General features: G+C 37.4%; 1 protein-coding gene across 1 annotated transcript in view; it reads left to right on the forward strand.

Annotated features, from left to right (window-relative positions):
* Positions 1-21,236, forward strand: part of LOC145692030 (dynein regulatory complex protein 9-like) — a 47,831-nt gene that overhangs the window by 16,256 nt on the left and 10,339 nt on the right. Inside the window, exon 3 of the mRNA XM_081767324.1 lies at positions 17,051-17,104. Within this exon, the coding sequence (XP_081623450.1) occupies positions 17,051-17,104 (54 nt within the window). The remainder of the gene's footprint in view (positions 1-17,050; positions 17,105-21,236) is intronic.

Here is a 21,236-nt window from a genome sequence, read left to right on the forward strand (position 1 = left end):
TATAGTAAGCTTTAGTGACACGATCATACAGACACAAATGGATGTAACTGTGAGTACTACAACTTGGATTTAACGAAAGCCGTTTAGATATTCAGTGGTTTGCAGGGTTGTATAAGACAAAATACAATTCTTCATACCTCAGCTGCCAGTAACTAGATACATGCAATTTCTAGATAGATACTGAAACTGCTGTCGGATTTTAATACATGACGTATTGCAGGATGCAAAATGCTTTGCATTACTTGTTTGTTTTGTAGACAGCTACTAGCTTAGTGTTCTGAAAGGTTGTGTATAAACTAGGGATAGTCAATTCCGGAATTATTACTTTTCGGACTCCCGAAGGTAAAACTGGACAAATTCCGGAATTCGGAAAAATCCGGAATTTAGAAATTTCTGATTTAGTTTACATTCCGGAATTCGGGACAATCCGGATTTTTTTCGAAATCCGGAGTTTTTCTCAATTCCGGAATTTTCTAAATTCCTGATTCTTCCCGAGTTCCGGAATTCTTCTGAATTATGGAGTTTAACTGAATTCCACAATTTTCCGAAATCCGGAAAGTGAAAGTTCCGCTTCCAAAAAATGAATTTATTTTGGTTAATATGAATCGTGGTGGAAATAAGTCTTTGACCAGGTAATGGCGACTGCTTTGAAAGAAATAGAGAGTATGAGAATTCAATCTGTCATATTTGTAGTTTCGTGTGGAGAAAAAACAAACTTGTGAACCAACGGTTTAAGAAAAACTCAAATTATTAATGTAAACTTTTCCGACATCATAAAAGAAATACGAAAGACATTTTGAATCGAAGAAATATAACATACAAGTTTGCAAGCGGAGACAAAGAAACCTAACGTAACCAGACTAAAGACGAATCGTTTACCGCGTAGCGATCAAGGTCAAGCTGTTTTCCTGGGCGAGTTTCGAGTTGAGTCGAGTTTGATAATGGCTGGCCCGCTCGTTCAGCTCGTTTTAACTCTTTTTTAAATAATGGCCTGATTAGACTGGAAAGCGAAAACCATGAGAAATGTAAGCACTAATGTGGAATACTTTTTAGTGTTGCTCACTACAGGGGTGCGTCTCGTCTCGTAATTTTAGTGCATCTCGTGGGGCAATTTTTCTGTATCTCGTCTCGTCTAGATAACGAGAAGACAAGTTTTTTTTTTATTATTACGAGACAGCCTCAAATGTCGTAATCACCAATATAAGTATATACTGTTGTTCTTAAAATCAAGGCTGAGACCTTCACTGTCGAATTTTTGAGCCCAAGCAGAAGACCAACTCGGGTAGCGATATCAACTGGCTCGGCTCGTATCAACTGAGCGAACAGCTCGAGTCGGCTCGGTTAGGATGAGCCGATGACCCGAGCCGGCTCAGTTGGAACGAGCCATGGACTCAGCTCAATTGAGCCGATGGCTCGAGCTTTCTCGGTTGGGATGGGTCCCCTACTCGGCTCATGTGAACCGGTTCAAGCCAGCTAAGTTGAAATTAGTCCATCGGCACGTTTCGATTCAGCTCAACTAAGCCAATGGCTCAAATCGGCTCGGTTGGTTGAGCTGTTGGCTCGGCTCACTTCTTGGTTCGGTTCGATAGTGAATGAGCTGTAAGCCGAGCCGCTCGAGCCGTTGATAAGCCTAAACCTGGTCCCAGCTGTTTTGAACATGTTTGGCTGAAGCCTATAACTTTTAACAATTTTTGGCTCGAGCCCGAAAACTTGCCCCTTCGGAACTCAAACCCAGAACGTGACCGATGTCCTTCCCTCCTGAAGACTTCTCGACGACCGAGATCGACAGTCAATTAGCTTTTACTACTCAGATACAAACCGTATATCTTTTAAAGATTATACACGGTGTTGATATAATAATAATAATAATAATAATAATAATAATAATAATAATAATAATAATAATAATAATAATAATAATAATAATAATAATAATAATAATAATAATAATAAAAGGTTTTAAGCTTGCCGTTGAAATTTGGCAAAACTTACTTAAAAGTAGATATTTCGGGGAAAGGGTTCCGTACCTTCAAGACAGTGGCGTAGGGAAAGGGGGGCCCGGAGGGGCCGGATCTCCCCAAAGAGGTCCGACAATGTACTTTGGTACTTTGATGTTTTTAATTTTTTATATATTTTTATGTTTATATATTTTTTGTTTGTAATTTTTCTATATGTGCCTATAACAGCACTTGCCCCCCCAAACACACATCCTGGCTACGCTACTGCTACAAGACACACCTCTGCAAATACCATTTTAAACTACAACGTTTCATTGAAGTTTCATGTAGAAAGTATTCTACTGTATGTTTTAAGGAAAATAACTTTAATAAATATAACTGAATATCACGCAACAGTAAGGCGTATAATAAACTAATTTTTAGGATATGCAGAGGTAAATATAAAAGCTTTGCTACAAAATACCTACACAGAGCATAATTCAATGAGCTCTGAAATATAATGTAACGAAATAGCCTATGAGATTCAGTCTACAGAGCAATTGCTACTTAAAGAATGGACATACACTATTTCGAGAATCGAGGCAAGACGGGAAATGTTTACCATACTTTTCGTCTCGTCTCGATACCCATCTCCAAAGACAGACGAAAATTTTGAGTTAGCCTTGACCCGTCTCGAATGTAAAATGTTAATTCTCATGTTATTTTATTTGTTTTAGAAACGAGATGAGAAACTCCTCTTCTCGTGAGCAACATTAAACCAAACCGAAATATTATTTCCAAATGTCACGTTTCTGCTTCCAATGGTATGACCTGAGCGATAATTAGCTCTTAGCTTTTAATCTTCTACGAGATAATAATAATTATTATTAGTTTATTATTATTATTATTCCTGAAGATTTGATAGTTCAAATATTGAAACATCCGAGTATTCAAATATCTGAATATAATAAAACATATGTTATCGCTTGATCAATCGCCATCAAAAATCCTAAAGTAAAAAAAAAAAAAAAAATACAATGTGCATTCGCACATGCACCTTCACCATTGAACCGCGATCGCTACGCAGTAAAAGATTCGTTTTTAGTATGGTTACGTTAGGTTTCTTTGTCTCCGCTTGCAAACTTGTATGTTATATTTCTTCGATTCAAAATGCCTTTCGTATTTCTTTTATGAAGTCGGAAAAGTTTACATTAATAACTTGAGTTGTTCTTAAACCGCTGGTTCACAAGTTTGTTTTTTCTCCACACGAAACCACAAATATGACAGATTGAATTCTCATACACCCCATTTCTTTCAAAGAAGTCGCAATTACCGCCACGATTCATATTAACCAAAATAAATTCATTTTTCGGAAGCGGAACTTTCACTTTTCGGATTTCGGAAAATTATGAAATTCAGTTAAACTCCGCAATTTAGAATAATTTCGGAACTCGGAAACAATCCGGAATTTAGAAAATTCCGGAATTGAGAAAAACTCCGGATTTCGAAAAAAATCGGATTTTTCCGAATTCCGGAATGTAAACTAAATCAGAAATTTCTAAATTCCGGATTTTTCCAAATTCCGGAATTATTCCAAAATCGGAATTTTCCTAATTCCGGAATTTGTCCGGTTTTACTTTCGGGAGTCCGAAAAGTAATAATTCCGGAATTGACTATCCCTAGTTTATACACAACCTTTCAGAACACTAAGCTAGTAGCTGTCTACAAAACAAACAAGTAATGCAAAGCATTTTGCATCCTGCAATACGTCATGTATTAAAATCCGACAGCAGTTTCAGTATCTATCTAGAAATTGCATGTATCTAGTTACTGGCAGCTGAGGTATGAAGAATTGTATTTTGTCTTATACAACCCTGCAAACCACTGTATATCTAAACGGCTTTCGTTAAATCCAAGTTGTAGTACTCACAGTTACATCCATTTGTGTCTGTATGATCGTGTCACTAAAGCTTACTATATGACAGCGTTAGTAAGTCTTTCTCTGCTCTCCCGTAAAGTTGTGATACGATCTACTACAGAATAAAGAACCAATTATCAATTTAACCAAGTTGTTGTATTAGTACACATCTGCTTCCGCCTCTTGTCAACTCTGGTCGATCTCGTTGACGGGACATATTTGCTTTTTTATACCCCTTTCTTCGTTTACTGAACTAAAGAGTAACTATTCTGAAATATACTACTGCGCATGCCTCGTAGATAAATATTTCTGATGCCAATAGTTTCCGTTTTGTCCAAGGAATGTTCTTTTTCTTATTCCCAGCATGACCCTTTTATTACATTATATGAAGAGCATGTAGGTCTAAATACCTCATGTATTACATAGAATGTAGGTTTAACTCTTCCAGCAAAGAAGAAACATGTGATCATAGTATACAACCCACAGAAGTAATAGCTGGCAATACAGTGGTCGTAATCCCTAACGACACAGAATGTGAGCAGTGCCCTGCCCGCTGGTCTAGTGACTAGCAAGTGCGCCTTTTTTGTATGGTGTCCCGTGTTCGATCCCTGGCGGGAGAGCATCTATGATTTTTAACTGTTCCTTATGTTTCTGTGTTCGTGTCCCTGTCGTTATAAGTTATTAGAAAAAGCAGGTTAAACGAGTGAAGCAAGTAAAATTAGCAATAAGTAAGTTACTGAAACACGTTCGGTGAGTCAGTTAAAGAGAAAAAGTGGGCAATGAACTGGCTGTTTGCGCCGTCCATGCGAGTTCGAATCTATCTCGGCTTGATTTTTTATCCATTTGAGAGAAAGTATTGTTTCTTTTCGCTACAGGCAGAGAGGGATCCAGGACCGACTTCTGGGGGGGGCGGGGGGTTGTCATACTGTTACTTTTAAGGGCTCCAAACTTTGAGATGGGTTTTATTTATATATATAAAATGAAAAAAGTTCCCTCTTCTGGGGGGCAATCGCCCCGATCGCCCCCCCTGGATCGGCCCCTGGCTACAGGTAATCACTCTTTTCGTATTTTTCGCTGTCGTTCACAGTTAAAGTAACTGACTACTCTTATTCTTTCTGCGAATGATGGATCTTCTCTTTGGCTTCGTGTCAAATATGCACACGTAATGAAAAGACGCTGTCGATAATAATAATAATAATGATAATAATAATAATAATAATAATAATATGAAATATTACTAGCTAACTCGTGTGTGTATTTTGACAATATAATTTTATATTATTATGTGGAAATAAGTAAGGCTGGCTGGCGCCCGCCCCCCTAATTTTTTCGGTGCGCCTTATGGGTCCACGGTGTCCAATGTTGGTCCCATCTCACTATCACCTCCTGTTCTCTCGATATAAGTTATCGACATTTTGCCTAAAGAGAGCTCTGCTTGGCTCCATGACTACCCATGGCAATGACTCTTCGTTCATTTTGCATTGAAATCGCTTATTTTTCTGATTACTATGAGTGCATACTAGTCCGTAGGATTAAGTCAAAATTGTGCATTTTATATGTAAAAGCATGAAACTTGCTGTACGTGTTATTTATATAGAATTAATAATTTTGAGCGTTGTAGGCATCATCGGATTACCCTTTGAGCCGCCATATTGGAAAATGGCGGCCAAAATTGGTTTTTAGCCTATAACTTTTGAACGAATAGTCCGATTTTAATTTTTCTTTTTTTATTTTAAAGCTCTTTTTAAGGCAAAACTTTTTTATTATAACAAAGATTTCCGTAAACTTTAAGGTTTCAGCACAATTTTTAAAAATATATAGATTTTTCAATAAAATTTGACTTCTTCATTCTATAACTTTTATATGGTGCAGAAAATCACTTCTTATCTCTGAATAAAAGAAAATGATAATTTCATGATCTTTCCTTTGATATATGTTAAGCTATAATTTGAACTACCGTTTCCTCATAAATCGATACTCAAAATAAGCATGTTAAGGAAATATAAGGTGCTGTTATAACGAACTCTTACAATTTCAAAGTTACCACTATCCAGTTTCATTCTTTTAGATATAAAATGAACAATTTTGTTTAATCCTCCAAACTGTAGTTAGAATCAGCACTCAAGTTCTTTGTTGAGTGCGTTAATTTCTATATATCCTACAGCATTTTGTTTTTGAAATCATGTAAACAAGTTTTCGTTTGTTTAATTTTGTTATATTTGTACAATACTTAACTTGCAGGTCATAACTCTTTTCTCTTTCCTTTTTATATCTTTCAGGTCTAGAGATACTAGCAACAGAAGCGAATATTATGCACTTCTGAACTGGTGAAATCTACTCTAAAGGTCTTCGCCTAGGATCAAAACATTTCGTAGATCAAACGAAAGTCCAAAAAAGAAAAATAAAATGAAAAGAACATTCAAGTTAGTTGAAGGTGGTAGCCCTCCACCCCCCAAAACTACTAGTACAGATTGGGAAAAATGTATTTTTTGTCAAAAAACCAAAGTTGACAAGCTCACTTGTCCAGCGGACTGGGAATCTCGGAATGCAGCTTCTGGATATGGGTCAATTGAGAAGAATCTCTTGTCGTTACAAGCGGTTCAGGGTCTTCCTGAGGAGATAGGTTCACTTGAACGACTGAACGACGGAAGTGGTATTAGAACAACTCTTTTAAAGAACAAAGCAAAGTTCCACCGGAAGTGTAACTTACTTTACAATAAAAAAGAAGTCGATCGAGCTACTCAACGTTGGGCGAAGAAAAGGAAGGTGGTGTGTTCTTCAGAAAGCAATAGTTCGGAACAACCAGAAATTGAACAGAACGAACCTTCTACAAGTCGTTATACACGAGGAAGAGGTGCAACCTCACAGGACAAATCTGAAAAGGCGTGTTTTTTCTGTGATAACAAAGATCCCCTGCTCCAAGACAAACCCCTGTCACTTGTTACGACCTTTAAAGTTGATAGCCGAGTGCGGCAGTGCGCTGTGAATTTGCAAGATGAATCTCTCATAGCAAAATTGAGTGAGGGTGACATGATCGCTAGAGATGCTGTGTATCACGCGAAGTGTCTCACGAGCTTATACAATAAGAATGCAAAACTACATGGTCCGACACAGAAAAACGATTCACAGAAATTAATACTCAAAAGTTCTTTTGCGGAGCTTATGTCTTTTATTGAATTCTGCCTTGAAAATAAAGAAGAGGCGCCAGTTTTTAAACTGAGCGAGTTAAAGAGAATGTATTGCACAAGAATTAAGCAGCTTGGGGGAGAAGCATCTAATGTGCATTCAACTAGACTAAAAGAACAAATATTAGCTAACTTTCCTGAACTTGAGGCGTACCCAGAAGGTAGAGATGTTCTTATAGTTATCAACAGAGAAGTGGGACGTTCTCTGAGGCAAACATGTATTCTAGACAATGAGTCAGAAGCGGTTATCCTAGCTCGTGCTGCGAGAATATTGCGCAGAGATATTCTCAATCATAAACAGCCGCCATTTGATGGATCATTTTCAGAAGGATGTCAAGAGAGGTCAGTTCCTCCTACCTTGATGAGCTTCCTGTCCATGGTCATGCACGAACCCAGAATTCAAAGTGAAGAGGCAGCCAACGCATCACAGTCAAGTCTTACTTTAGCACAGTTGATTAGTTACCACACTTGCAAAGACCGGCGTCGTACATCTATAGGAAGCAGACATTCTCGAGCTCAAGAGACACCAGTTCCATTATTTTTAGGTAGTTATATCCACTCAAAAATGCGTTCGAAGGATTTAATTGATGTTTTGTTTAACTTGGGAATATCAGTGTCATATGATCGAGTGCTAAGTTTATCAGCAGATTTAGGTAACTCCGCCATTATCCATTTTTGCAACATTGGAGCTGTAGTCCCTCCAAATTTGAAGATTGGTATCTTTACAACTTCAGCAGTTGACAATATAGACCATAATCCCAGTGCAACAAGCTCAGAAGGTTCATTTCATGGTACTGGAATTTCTCTTTTTCAGCAATCTGAAAAGACTAACACTGGTTTAAATCAAACAATCAACTTCACGATCAAGTCCAGCAAGAAAGTCATGAAACTGCCAACAAGCTATTCAGCTGTCCCTCCCATTTCGATCACTAAACTAATAAGTTCTCCCCCGAAAATCAAAACTTTTGATCGTTCATCAAAACAACCAGCAGATGAAAATGTTGAAAGTGAATATTCCTGGTGCAAGCATGTTTCAGAGCTTGTTGACAAAAAGGGAACAAATGAAGAAACAAACACCAATGCAAGCTGGTCTGCGTTTCATAGTCAGAAGGAAAGAGGAAATCCAATATCATCTACTAGAACTGCACTTCTTCCCCTGTTTCAAGACGATTCTAAGTCAGTTGCTATGTTACGACATTCCATGGATGTAATTAGAAAAGCAACTGACATTACTAATCCTGGACAAACGCAAGTAATTACGTGTGATCAACCATTGTTCAAAATTATGAAGGAAATACAATGGACTTGGCCTAATAGTTACGGAGAGGATCATTTTGTTATTGTTCTTGGTGGATTGCACATCGAGTTAGCACTACTAAAGTGCATAGGAAATTTGTTAGACGGCAGTGGGTGGACTTACGCCCTGGAGGAAGCCAAAATTGCATCCTCAGGAACAGCGAACTCATTTTTGAATGTTGTCCACATAAAGAAGACCTTGCAGGCACATCATGTAACAGCATGCGCATTGTACAAGCTTCGGAGGGAAGCATACAAGGAATTTTGTGAAGGAAAAGATCAGACTGCAATTATCTCTGAAGAAGAATGGTGTTTATCTCAGCAGGAAAGACACCCTCAATTCAATTTTTGGAACCTCATTCTCCAAACAGAACTGGAAATTTTTGCATGGGATAAAGCAATACATGAAGGAAATTTTGAAAAGTATGTCAGAACATTATTTAAACTCCAGTGGCTTTTCCATGCTCTAGATCATCACAACTACGCAAGATATGTTGCTGTTCATCTTCGAGACATGATGCTATTGGAGAGAAAGCATCCTGAAGTATATCAAGAATTTCAAAAAGGAAAATTTACTGCCAATAAAACTGGTCGCCAGTTTTCTAGTATGCCTCTTGATGAAGCTCACGAGCAGAACAATGCGATAGTCAAAGGTACTGGAGGAGCAATAGGCCTGACTGAAAATACCGATGCTCTGCTTCGGTGGATGGTTTGTGGGCCGGAAGTCGCACGCATTGTTGAGGAATTCAAAACCCAAATAAAACACCCTGAATGTGACGAATGGTCTCATCATGAAAACAGGCCACGGAAACAAACCAAGTTTTTAGATAGAGTTTGTAACTTGATTATTGCAATCAAGGAAATGGGAAACCCATTTACAGATAAAAGTGGCGATTTGTTGATCCTCAACACAAGGGAGATTATGGAGAAGGAAGTTGTTAATTCCTTAAAGTCAATAAAAAAGAATGGAAAAGAATTGAGTGAGAAGTTTTTCACGGAAAGACTGATTGACTGTGAAAAGGCAGTTGATGCCCCTATGACCCGAAACAAATTCCAACTCTTCAACTGCAAGCATAAGAAATCAAATAAATCCAATACCTCCACAACAATGAAAACTTTGAAACGGGATCGAAGTGTATTCTTAAAATTGTATATTGCTTGTCAGATTCGGCAGGGCGATATTGATGATTTTTCTGCCATGAAAACCACGTATATCCTCCGTCGCTTTCAGATGGTGGATCGTTACACTGTAAGGGGAAGTCTGACTTGATGAAATGTTTAGAGACCTTGCTTGCAACAGAAGATGATAGTGTCGTTAGTGCGTGTGATGATTCTGATGGTCCAGATGTTGATATGATGATCCTTGATGGTCCAGCTGTTGTGCACATGATTACGAGAGAGAAAACTGATACCTTCCATGATTATTCACAAAAGATTATCAAGTACACTGCAAAACAGTTTCAGAAACCTGGTTTAAGCAGAATAGACATCGTTTTTGACGTCTACAAGTCAGACAGCCTGAAGTTTTGCATTCGAGCTAAAAGAGGAAAAGGAACTCGTCGTCGGGTTGAACTGTTAAAGAGAACACCAACTAACTGGTCTGATTTCCTAAAAGAAGATGTAAACAAGCGGGAGCTTTTTCACTTGTTGGCTACCCAAATAGCATCCGGATCATATGAAGGAGATGTTGTAGTTACTTTGGAGGAAGATGTTCTTTGCTCCTACTCAGATCCTTCTAGATATTCGTTGGATGAGTTACACCCCTGCACACATGAAGAAGCTGATACCCGAATGTTTCTGCATGCAGCTCATGGCGTTGCACAAGGAAGATAAAGAATCCTCATTAGAAGTGTGGAGACAGATGTGGTGGTTTCAGCAGTACATTATTCTAATGTTCTGGATTGTCATCTATGGGTTGCTTTTGGCACATCGAAAACCTTTCGCACCCTCAACATAACAGAAATTGCTGAAGCATTGTGAAGAGAAAAATGCAAAGCCCTACCAGCTTTCCATGCCCTAACGGGCTCTGATACTACTTCGAAATTCTCAGGAAGGGGTAAAGTATCTTGCTGGGCAACGTGGAATAGCTACCCAGAAGTGACCCATGCACTCAGTGTTCTTGCTAGCACACCTTCGGTACAAGAAGTTGATGCTGTTATGCCTTTTATCGAAAGGTTTGTTATATTACTATATGATCGTTGTAGCGAAGAAACTAATGTAAACAAAGCCAGACTTGTGTTGTTTGCACGGAAAAACAGGGATTTGGACAATATTCCACCAACGCTTGACGCCCTTAAACAGCATGTCCTTAGAGTAGCATACCAGGCTGGTCACGTATGGGGACAGGCACTTCAAACAGCTCCTCATCTTCCTGATTTGCATATGTTTGGCTGGACTCGAGACTCGGAATCTTCAACATGGCAACCAAAATGGATCACACAACCTCCTGCTGCTGTAGAATCTCGTGAGCTAATTAGGTGCAAGTGTAAAATCTCGTGTTCGATGTTGTGCAAATGTGTGAAAGCCGATTTACCTTGCACTCATCTTTGTGCATGTGGTGGTTGTGACCAAGACTTCAACTAACTTTTCTTTTCCACCCTGTCTAAGTACATACTTGAATATGCACGTTAAAGATTGTGAAAATTAAACAATTCTACAATTATTTTCATACTTTTTATGTACACATGTAAAAGTGTTATTCTGCATTCAAGAAAAGTAATGCACATCTCTTTTTATGTTCATTTTCATAATAGGGTAATTATAATAGAGTAATTATAGAGTAATAAAGTAATAATAGAGTATAATACCTAAATATTCTTCTATTATTATTTCGTTCTGTAAAAGTAAACTTATAATAAAGAAAAAAATTACAAGTGCTGGTAGAAACAACCATATATTAAATTTAAAACTTCAGAGGCAGAATAAATTTTCTTAATGACATGTTAGTTTTGATCAATGATTTCTATCTCAAGTTATAGCTTAATATATATCAATGGAAAGATCATGAAATTATCATCTTCTTGTATTCAGAGATCAAAAGTGATTTTGTGAACCATATAAAAGTTATAGAATGAAGAAACCAATTTTCATCGAAAAATCTTTAGATTTTTAAAAATTGTGCTGAAACCTTAAAGTTTAGAGAAATCTTTGTTATAATAAAAAAGTTTTGCATTAAAAAGAGCTTTAAAATAAAAAAAGAAAAATGAAAATCGGACTATCCATTCAAAAGTTATAAGCTAAAAACCAATTTTGGCCGCCATTTTCCAATATGGCGGCTCAAAGGGCAATCCGCCGATGCCTACAACGCTCAAAATTATTAATTCTATATAAATAACACATACAGCAAGTTTCATGCTTTTACATATAAAATGCACAATTCTCATAAAAAGTTGCCTTAAGCCTCCGGACTATACTGTCCAATGTTGCTCCCATCACTCTACAATTTCCCGTTCTCTCGATCTAAATTGCTAATATTTTGTTTGTAAGGGAGGTATGGCGTTACAATTATTACGTTTGAAGAAGAATTGAGGAAGATATTGCCTTGCCACAAACAACACCAACTATTATTATTATTATTATTATTATTATTATTATTATTATTATTATTATTATTATTATTATAATTTTTGTTGTTGTTGTTTTACTTACTACTAATGTTGCCTACCTTTATTTGCAATGCAATGTGTTACTAAAAAGCAAAACAAATAACACTCCTCGCCATTCAGGCTCGCGAACACGAAATACATGATTTATAGTTCTCTGTGTTAGGGGAAAGCACATTTATTATATTATTCTTTAAAATAGCACGTTTCACAAGTTACTTCACTTTCAATGTGTAATTTCATATCATCACTAACAATCATCTTGTTCCGATATGAAAATAACCCCCTCCTGCAAAAAAGAAAAAAAGCCTGACCGTAGCGAAAGGGCGTGAACATTATTTATGCGATTAATCGGGTCCAATATTTCAATAAGTCTCTGCACACATATATTTCAGTAAAAGAGGAAAAGTTATTCAAACTTTCTGAATCCCATTTATGGGCGAAATTTGGTTCCCTTGGAAGTTTTTGAGAGTTTGAAGGGCCGCCATTTTGAACATTTTCATCTGATTATTCTGGTTAACAAACTGAAGATATTTCAACAATTAATGTTTGTGAAAAGTTTCGTCTCAATCCGCTGAAAATTAGGGTGGTTATGGCATTCACAAATAGCGTTATATATATATACAGATAGTTAGATAAATAGACACACAGAGGGAGAGAGAAAAAGTGTTTTGCTCCCTTCTCGCACCTGTGGTGCGTCAGAGCTAAACCGGGCCCCTTTGCAAAACGTATTGATCAGCCTGACCTAAACCCAAACCTCTTACTTGCTAACGTAGAAACGTGGTCGGGAGGTGTAAGGCATTGTAGAAATTGTATTTTTAATAACCATGAGTATGGTCTACTTCCATGTTTTTTTTTTTTTACTTTTTGCAGCTACATCGGAACGTTCAATTTTTATTCTTTACTAATTGCAAATGGCGTTTACATTCAAAGTATGAGGAATTTTGTGGCATTTGTTCGGATATTCTTCTCTTTTGAAATGAAGAAAAGAATAAAAGCAATACACAAAGACAAAAAGTATTATCAGTCCTAAACATTACCAATAATAATTGCTACGAAAGACTAAATACGACCTCTTTTACCATCTCTCATGAGCTGCATGTATTATTAACAAAAAAATTTTAAAATGTCCTCACCGAAGATTCGAACTGGCGACCTTTGTATTTGTAAGCCAGCACCTTAACTACTACACCAAGATCATGGCATGATGATCGTTTAGTTATCGGTGTGTTTGTTGTATTTGTGTTTTATGTTCCCACTTCAACAATTTTTACTCTTTTTTTCTAAGTTTAACAGCTGTTTCTGGCTTTCTCTTTTGGTGTCGTCCTTTATTTACACTATGCACTATTCTTATTCACAGCTTGTGTCCCTCTGCAATGTCTTATTCAGATTAAACTTTTCTTTTTCCCCTCAGTAAACATTTGATTGATTTAATTCTCATACTCTCCACGGATGGAGAGCAGGAATGCCAGACTCCAAAAATAGGTGTACATTTACTTTCCTGACAGATAATACCAAACCATAATGTTGGAGCCAATAGTGAAACCACTGAGTACCACCATGTTCCCCAATGAACAGTGGAGCTTCCAACAGGATTGTACGCCCGCGCATAAAACACAGTCAGAAACGGAGTGGCTACAGACCAAGGTCCCGCGCCACTGGTCTTTTAGCAGCCCGGATTTAAACATCTCGACTAGAAACTGTGGTGAGTGCTGCACAACAACGGCCTGCAAGAAGAGACATTAAACGTGGACTCCCTAAAGCGCGCACTGAACAAGGCAGCATGCCACTTTTCCATCGACACTGTTCGTAATTTTTTAGACGAGTGGTCCTCCAAACTCCGAATCTATATCCAGTATCAAGGTGTATATCTTGAAATTAGATTGGTACTCTTTTTTACACTTCCAGGAATCATCTTGCAAAAGAACATCAATATATCATCAACACTGTGTCATTTCCAAACCTCTTATAGTATTTATGCAATAACTAGGTAGTAATCTAAAACCACGTAATTATGTATATATATTCCACTTACGTTTTCTATTGTCTAAGTATAGACTTAATTACAATGAAAATACTCTATTCTATTTTATATTATTTAAATACTTCTTAAGTATCTGCACAGACCACGAAGCTAATCTCAAAAGAAATAATTCCAGGTATAGCCGATATACTTTGAACAATTGTCTCTGAAAGTTTCAGTAAAATAAAATGCACACATGGGCAGGAGAGGTTGTATATAGAAAAACACCCTCTATAGTAGCAAAAAGTAAAGTAGATATTGCTACATGTTATAATAATAATAATAATAATAATAATAATAATAATAATAATAATAATAATAATAATAATAATAATAATAATAATAATAATAATAATAATAATAATAATAAAACATTTTGTAACTCAAAATCATATTTCTAAATAAACATAAAAATTCCTACGTTGTTGTATCACGTTTCTAATTGTTGAAACAAAATCGTTCATTTGAACATTCGACGATTATGCCCTTTAGATTATTGGAGAAGGATGACTAAGGCAAGTGAATGACGATGAAACAATCGCTGGAATGAGAAATTGAGAGGAATTTGGAGTACCCTGAGAAAACCCCCGGTCACGATCTTGTCTACAACAAACTTACTTGGCCGAGGGTCGAACCAAGGACTCCACACACCAAAGGGAAGTGTCCTACCATTGAGTGACCGCGAACCCATTTCTGATTCTTAATGTTTATTGTAGATTTGTACGTACATAAAGCAAAACTGTAAATAATCACTTGAGCAACAAAGTCAAAATAGAAAATTTTAGATATACAGAGAGTTTTCCTATATAAATTATACCATTTCTTCGTGCTTATAAAATGCAAGTATCAGTGACGTGTTTTCTGGGCTATCGGGCCTACCGGCGGTAGCCCTAGAATATTACAAAATAAAGATTCTAATATAAACTAAATTATATTGATAATTTTACACTTTAGTATCTTCTTTCAATGATATAAGTTTCTGAGAACTGTATGTATTTAGAAAGACCAATTAACTTCTTTCTTAACAATGCAGCTGTCCCCCTATCTTAAGACGTCTTCGATATGACAACGTTGCAGTAACCACTCTCCAGTTACTATAGCAAGAATTGTATCCTTCGCTCCACCTCCACCCACAGCGCACGAACGGGCTGTCATGTAACACCAGTTGCCTCTAGAGAAATCGGTTTCTTGGGAGTAAGTGAAGAGTAAAGGGAAATTACGAGGGATGACGAGGCATTTTGGAGGTCTCTGAGAGTTGTCCCGGACATCTCTTGAGCCACGTTCGGTAGCGGTTTGCGTTAACGCAACAAAAATTTTTTGTATGTTACAGTATTTTGCTATAGTTGGCATAGCTGTTATAAATACTTGTTTCATTATTTGCGTTTCGATGCCAAGGCTCTAACAAACTGAGGCTCCTTCGTTGACTAATCGTCTATTTCAGCGTTCTTTATTACTCGGTTGGCCTCCATTTTCTCTGGTAAGTTACCCCTATCCAAAGCAAAATGTAGGGTTGCTAATAGGTTAATAAAATGTAGGTTAATAATAATAATAATAATAATAATAATAATAATAATAATAATAATAATAATAATAATAATAATAATAATAATAATAATAATAATGTACAGAAGGTTAGTGGTAGCCGAAGCCATCAAACCAGTATACGCCACTGGAAAGTATGCACTGTTTTTTATGTTTTGGTTGTATCAGCTATTATCAGAAACTATGAGCGAATGAAAACTACCATTGCTTGAGTGAAGATATCTACATTATGGACGAAAATCTTACAAGATTGTTTTGATAGAGGGCTGATTCTCATACTGTGTTATTTGCACTCAAGTTATTATACGTTCATGCAAAAAAGAAAAAAAAAGGAATACAGTTGAGATACTTGATCGACCCTTGCGTTTCAGGTGTTATTTTCCTATGTACGTGTTGTAATACAAAGTTTTCATTTACTGTTTAAATACTGTTTAGACCGTTATATAGGGCATAGTTATTGTGCAGGTTCGAGGATAGCATGCACATTACTGATTATAAAAAATATTTGCATTGTGGATTGAAAAGGGGGAAATTTTAATGTTTTAAAGGAATTTTATGCTGTTTCAGGTTGCTAACACTTGTTTATCGTCAAAACAAACACAGGTGTGTTATAACTGAACGCAAGTATTCCCAATTGTTTATGGTCAAAACAGAAACATGGATCTCTTAGGCCTGCCATCTACTGAGAAAAAATATTTTTCTTTTCTGTCAGTAAGGTGTTGTCACCTAAGGGAATATAGTAGAACTAACTCGTGCCTTGTATCCACTAAAAAAATTCATCTGCAGGATGAATACGACCTTTAATAAAGGATACGTTTTCATGACATCCACATGAATGTCACTGATATTTAGCAATGCAGTATTTTACGACATCCACGCAGGATGTCACTGAAACGCAAGGGGTTAATTGAATTGTTAGATTTAAGATAGGAATAAGGTTATAAATCAAAATGTTTAAAAATCGAAGAAAAGAACTGTGTAAGTGGTAGAATTCTCATTCAACAACCAACAAGTTTGTACAGGAAACAGAACTGTAGAGCGTTCACCTTCGGTGCTTGTGGTCCCTGGTTCGATCCCAGCTCGCGCCGTGTGGACTTTGTGGTGGACAAACAACGCACTCGTGGATTTTCTCGGAGTTCTCCCGTTTCCACCCACTTTCTTCATTCCACCATTTCATTCATTTCTCATCATCACCGTCTCCTTTAGCCTAACCGGCATAACCGTGGAATGTAAAACTGAAAGATTTCATTTCATTTTGGAAACAGAACAACAACACACGCTACATACCACTCACGTATAGAGGGAAGCTTCGAACTTATGTAGAAAATAATGTAGTGAACGAAAAGTAATTTTGCCCGTTTTAGTTCATCCCCTCTAAAAGCTGACTACAATTGAACTAAATCTAGACACTTTCATTCTTTGTCCCTGTGCTTCTCCGAATTCTTCACTCATTTTCTTAACTGAAAAACCAGACAAAAATAGCATGGGACAAGAACATGTTTATTGTTTGACTTGTTATACTAAATCTATTGATTATGTTTTTACAGGTTTTTCACAGAAGATTTACCAGTTTCAAGGTTTTCAAAACTTGAGGATGATAGGTATGTTGTATACATAGGATTTCTTATTAAAATAGGTTCCGGGTGTTTGTTGTAAATACATAAATAATAATGGAAGACGATAATATCTTTATTGCTCACAGATACGAGAGCAGTAAGTCATTACAATCCTGAATGCAAGAGCATGTCCGCAAATTGGTATCGCCTGCATCCCCAGCCCCTTCTGGTTGCGGGTCTGCCACATGTACTGTCCCTCTGCTACTGTGTGAGTATCATCAGGGCACAGTGAGAATAGTGTATTCTCTGGAACTACACGAGTTTGTCGTTAAAAGTTTTGGAGAACGAAATTTGTTGTTGATATGCAAAGTGCATTTAGAAACAAATTTGCTTCACGTTCTTCCCCAGACAGGAACATAATGTGGTCGCCAGTAAATAAATTGGAAGTAACAGGATCGCTCCTGAGTGAGACAGGGACGCATAGGTCCCCGCAGGCGACTGTTGTGGAAGATGTCAGTTATCGACTCCTTAGGTCGCTCCAAGCCCGTATCCAGGGGGATCTAGGGGGGCTGCCCCCCTAAAATTTTGCCGGCCCCCTAAAATTTTCACGGTAGGCTTGCAAATGAACTATAATATGGTGATGAACTATAATATGGTTGGATCATGCTCCCCCTAACTTCAGCCCCCCCCTACATTTTTGAGCTGGCTACGGGCCTGAGTCGCTCAAGAAATCTCTCCGTCGTTTATCGCAAGAAACCGGTATAGTTATTCAAGATGTGATTTATGGGTGTTACCACTAACACTTCATTTGTATTCTTACTAAAACTTAATTTGTAATCTGGAAATTCGCTTCAAATGACCAAAACCTTATTCCAATTGTAAGGTACACTGGCGAATATTTGCTGTTTTTCTTGAGTCGTTGTCGATATCACCCCAGATGAATTTAAACTAGTAAACATAGTCCTATAAATCTCCCATCCTTACTTAGTCATTTTCCGCAAACTGCGTGAAAATCGGTGTTCAGTTAGAAATTCTAGACTCAAATGAAATCCATGAGTTTTAAAAGAATCACCTTATAGTATAATTTGCACCCATTTGAAAAGTTTTTGGTAGTTCCTTTAATATAGCTAAATTACTCTTATCACAAAACTTTTATCCTAAGAATTGGACACTCAACAAACTAGGGAAAATTTGGTAAGAAAAGAGAAAATTTTGTCAGTCGAGGGAATTTTTTTAAAAAGAAACCTACGAAGACTGGTTCAGTACAGGGTAGCAACCTGTTGAGTGCAAGTGTGTGTGTGTATATTTTTTTTCGCGTTTGTATATATATTTTTTTTAAATCGGGAAATCTGCTTCGGAGACTTATGAACTCTTAAAAATACCTTTGGAGATAAATGACTGATGCAGTCAAACATGTTTATCTGGTTTAACAGATTCAAAGATGGCCATGACTCAGTCGACGATGACTTCCGGTCCGGCCGGCCTTCCGCGTCTATAAAACCAAGGAAAACATTGTGAATGTTTGCGATTTAGTACGCTCGAACCGTAGAGTTACAATTAGAGAGATTGCTGACGACCTTAATTTAAGTTTTTACGCGGTTTAGTCAATCTCACCGCCCGCTGGAGTCACTCTTCTCGCTAGGAGTGACTCCAGCGGGCGGTGGTCAATCTTAACTGACAATTTGAACATGCACCGAGTGCCCGCGAAATTCATTCCAAAATTGTTGTCAGAAGAGCAGAAACAACGCTGACTGAAAGTGTCCCGATCGGGCCGAAACGAACCCAGAATTGTTAAATAGGATAATAAAGGGTGATGAAACATGGGTATGACCCAGAAACAGGGGCTTAATACTCTCGTCAGTGAAAGAGCCTAGGTTAACCACGACCGAAGAAAGCGCGACAAAGTCTCTCGAATGTGAAGACAATGTTGGTGTTTTTTTTTTTTTAATTCGGCTGGTATCGTGCATCATGAATTTGCCCCTAGGGGGCGACAGTCAACCAAAATATTACAAAAGTGTTCTTCGGCGTTTGTGCGAAAATTTGCGGAGGAAAAGGCCTGCCCTCAGAAAAGACAAGAATTGATTCCTCCCAGTGGTAAAAGTGAGGGAGGACGCCGTCCTCCCACATCCAGAAAATATGTTCGGCGTCCCCCAGTTCAATTGGCCAAGATAGGCAGGAGGATGGCGTGACGTCATGGCGGCGTGACCTCCCCCTACCTTTTCAGATCCACTTTTACCCCTGATTCTTCCACCACAACAATTCACTGACGCATTGCGTGCAATCGATCTAGGAATTACTGGTCAAATTCAAAATTTCTGTGCTTCCGCAACCTCCCATTCCCCTGATTTAGCCCTGCCGACTTCTACCTGTTTCCTAAGTTAAACTTGTCGCTGAAAGGAAAGAGATTAAACTCAATTCAAGACATTCAGGCAAATACGGAGAGAGATCATCACATTCTTACGAAATATAATTTTCAGGAATACTTCCAGAAGTAAAAACACCGTTGAAATCCGTGTGTTGAGACAGCAGAGGACTACTTTGAAGGAGATCCATCGCAATAACCCGTAAGTACTGCCATTTTTAAATTACAAGGCAGTATTAAAACTTTCCAATTGCGCCTCTTATTATTAAAAGAATCACAAAAATTGAGAAATGCAGCGCTATACTGTCATAGTGAAAACTTATTAAAAACAATGTATTGAATGTTATTGCAGAGATTGTTCGCAAACTCCGTGAAATGTTTGATCAACGTAATGCACCGATTAAGTCGACTGTGATACGTCTGATTGCTAAATTTGAGAAATTTCGTTCTTTTGGGCAAGGGCGCCGATCCTGGGGGTCCGGAGGGACCAGCCCCCACAGATCATGTGAGCCGCTATTGTATTTTTGAATATACAATATTTGGCATCATTTGAATGTAATTTGTCTTAAAACCCTCATATATATATACATCTGGCTTTAGGAAGAAGAAAAGTACGGAGACAGCTATAAGGAGGCTTTTAGAATTAATAGAAAATGGAGAAATAGACAAGTACCAGGTAGTAATCTATGTTGATATCAGTGGAGCTTTTGACAATTTGTGGTGGCCATCACTCTTCAAACAATTTAAAAAAATGAAAGTACCTAAATCACTATACCAACTAATGTTAGAATACTGCAACGAAAGACAGGTCACTTACAAGGCACCAAATAATAACATTACCACATATACAACAAAGGGATGTCCACAGGGATCCATATGCGGTCCAACGATGTGGGACATCGTTATCGAACCCTGCCTAAAAACACTGGAAATTACGGAAGACACGGAAGGAGTAGTCGGCTATGCAGATGATATCGCAATAGTCGTATCAGCACGATCAAGAGACGAAATTGAGAGGAAAGGGAACCAAGTCTTACACACGCTTCAGAAATGGTGCGAAATAAATAAACTGAAATTATCAGGAAATAAAACTAAATACACGATATTCGGCCAACCTATACAAAGAGATCCAATATTAAAGATTAACAACCAAAAAATTGAACGAGTGAAAGAATTCAAGTATTTGGGAGTATGGATTGACGATAAACTGAACTATGCTAAACATGTCGAAAACGTAACTGACAAAGGAAAGAAAGTAGCACATAAAATACTCACAATTGCAAGAAAAGACTATAAGATACCCAAAAAGACCCTACAAACGTACAACAATGCTGTAATAATGCCAACAGTAAAATACTGTGCTAGCACCTGGGCTCACAGAATATTTGCAAATAAAAAAATAAGGGAACAAATAAACAGAGTTCAGAGAGGAGTTATAATTAGAACAATAGGAATAATCAAAACACTACCGATAGAATCCTTACAAGTGCTTGCACTAGAAGAACCAATCCACTACCAAATACTGAGAGAAGCAATAAAACGATGGAAAACAAATAATGAAACTATAAAAATAATAGAGATTCTAGGTACAAATCCGAATAACGAAGACGAACTAAATATGTTGATAGAAAGAAAATGGCAGGAGGAATGGTACACCACAACAAAAGGAGAAAAGCTCAAAGAATACATACCAACTATCAAAGTAAGGAAAGAAATTGGTGAAATAAAGAAGGAAACTATGGAAGCGCTGTAGGGACATGGACCCTTCAAAACACATTTGAAAAGATTAAATATTGAAAATGACGAAATGTGTTC

This window comes from Thermobia domestica, chromosome 8 (genome assembly GCF_964235325.1).
Source record: "Thermobia domestica chromosome 8, izTheDome1.hap1.1, whole genome shotgun sequence".
In the NCBI taxonomy this organism is placed as follows: domain Eukaryota; kingdom Metazoa; phylum Arthropoda; class Insecta; order Zygentoma; family Lepismatidae; genus Thermobia; species Thermobia domestica.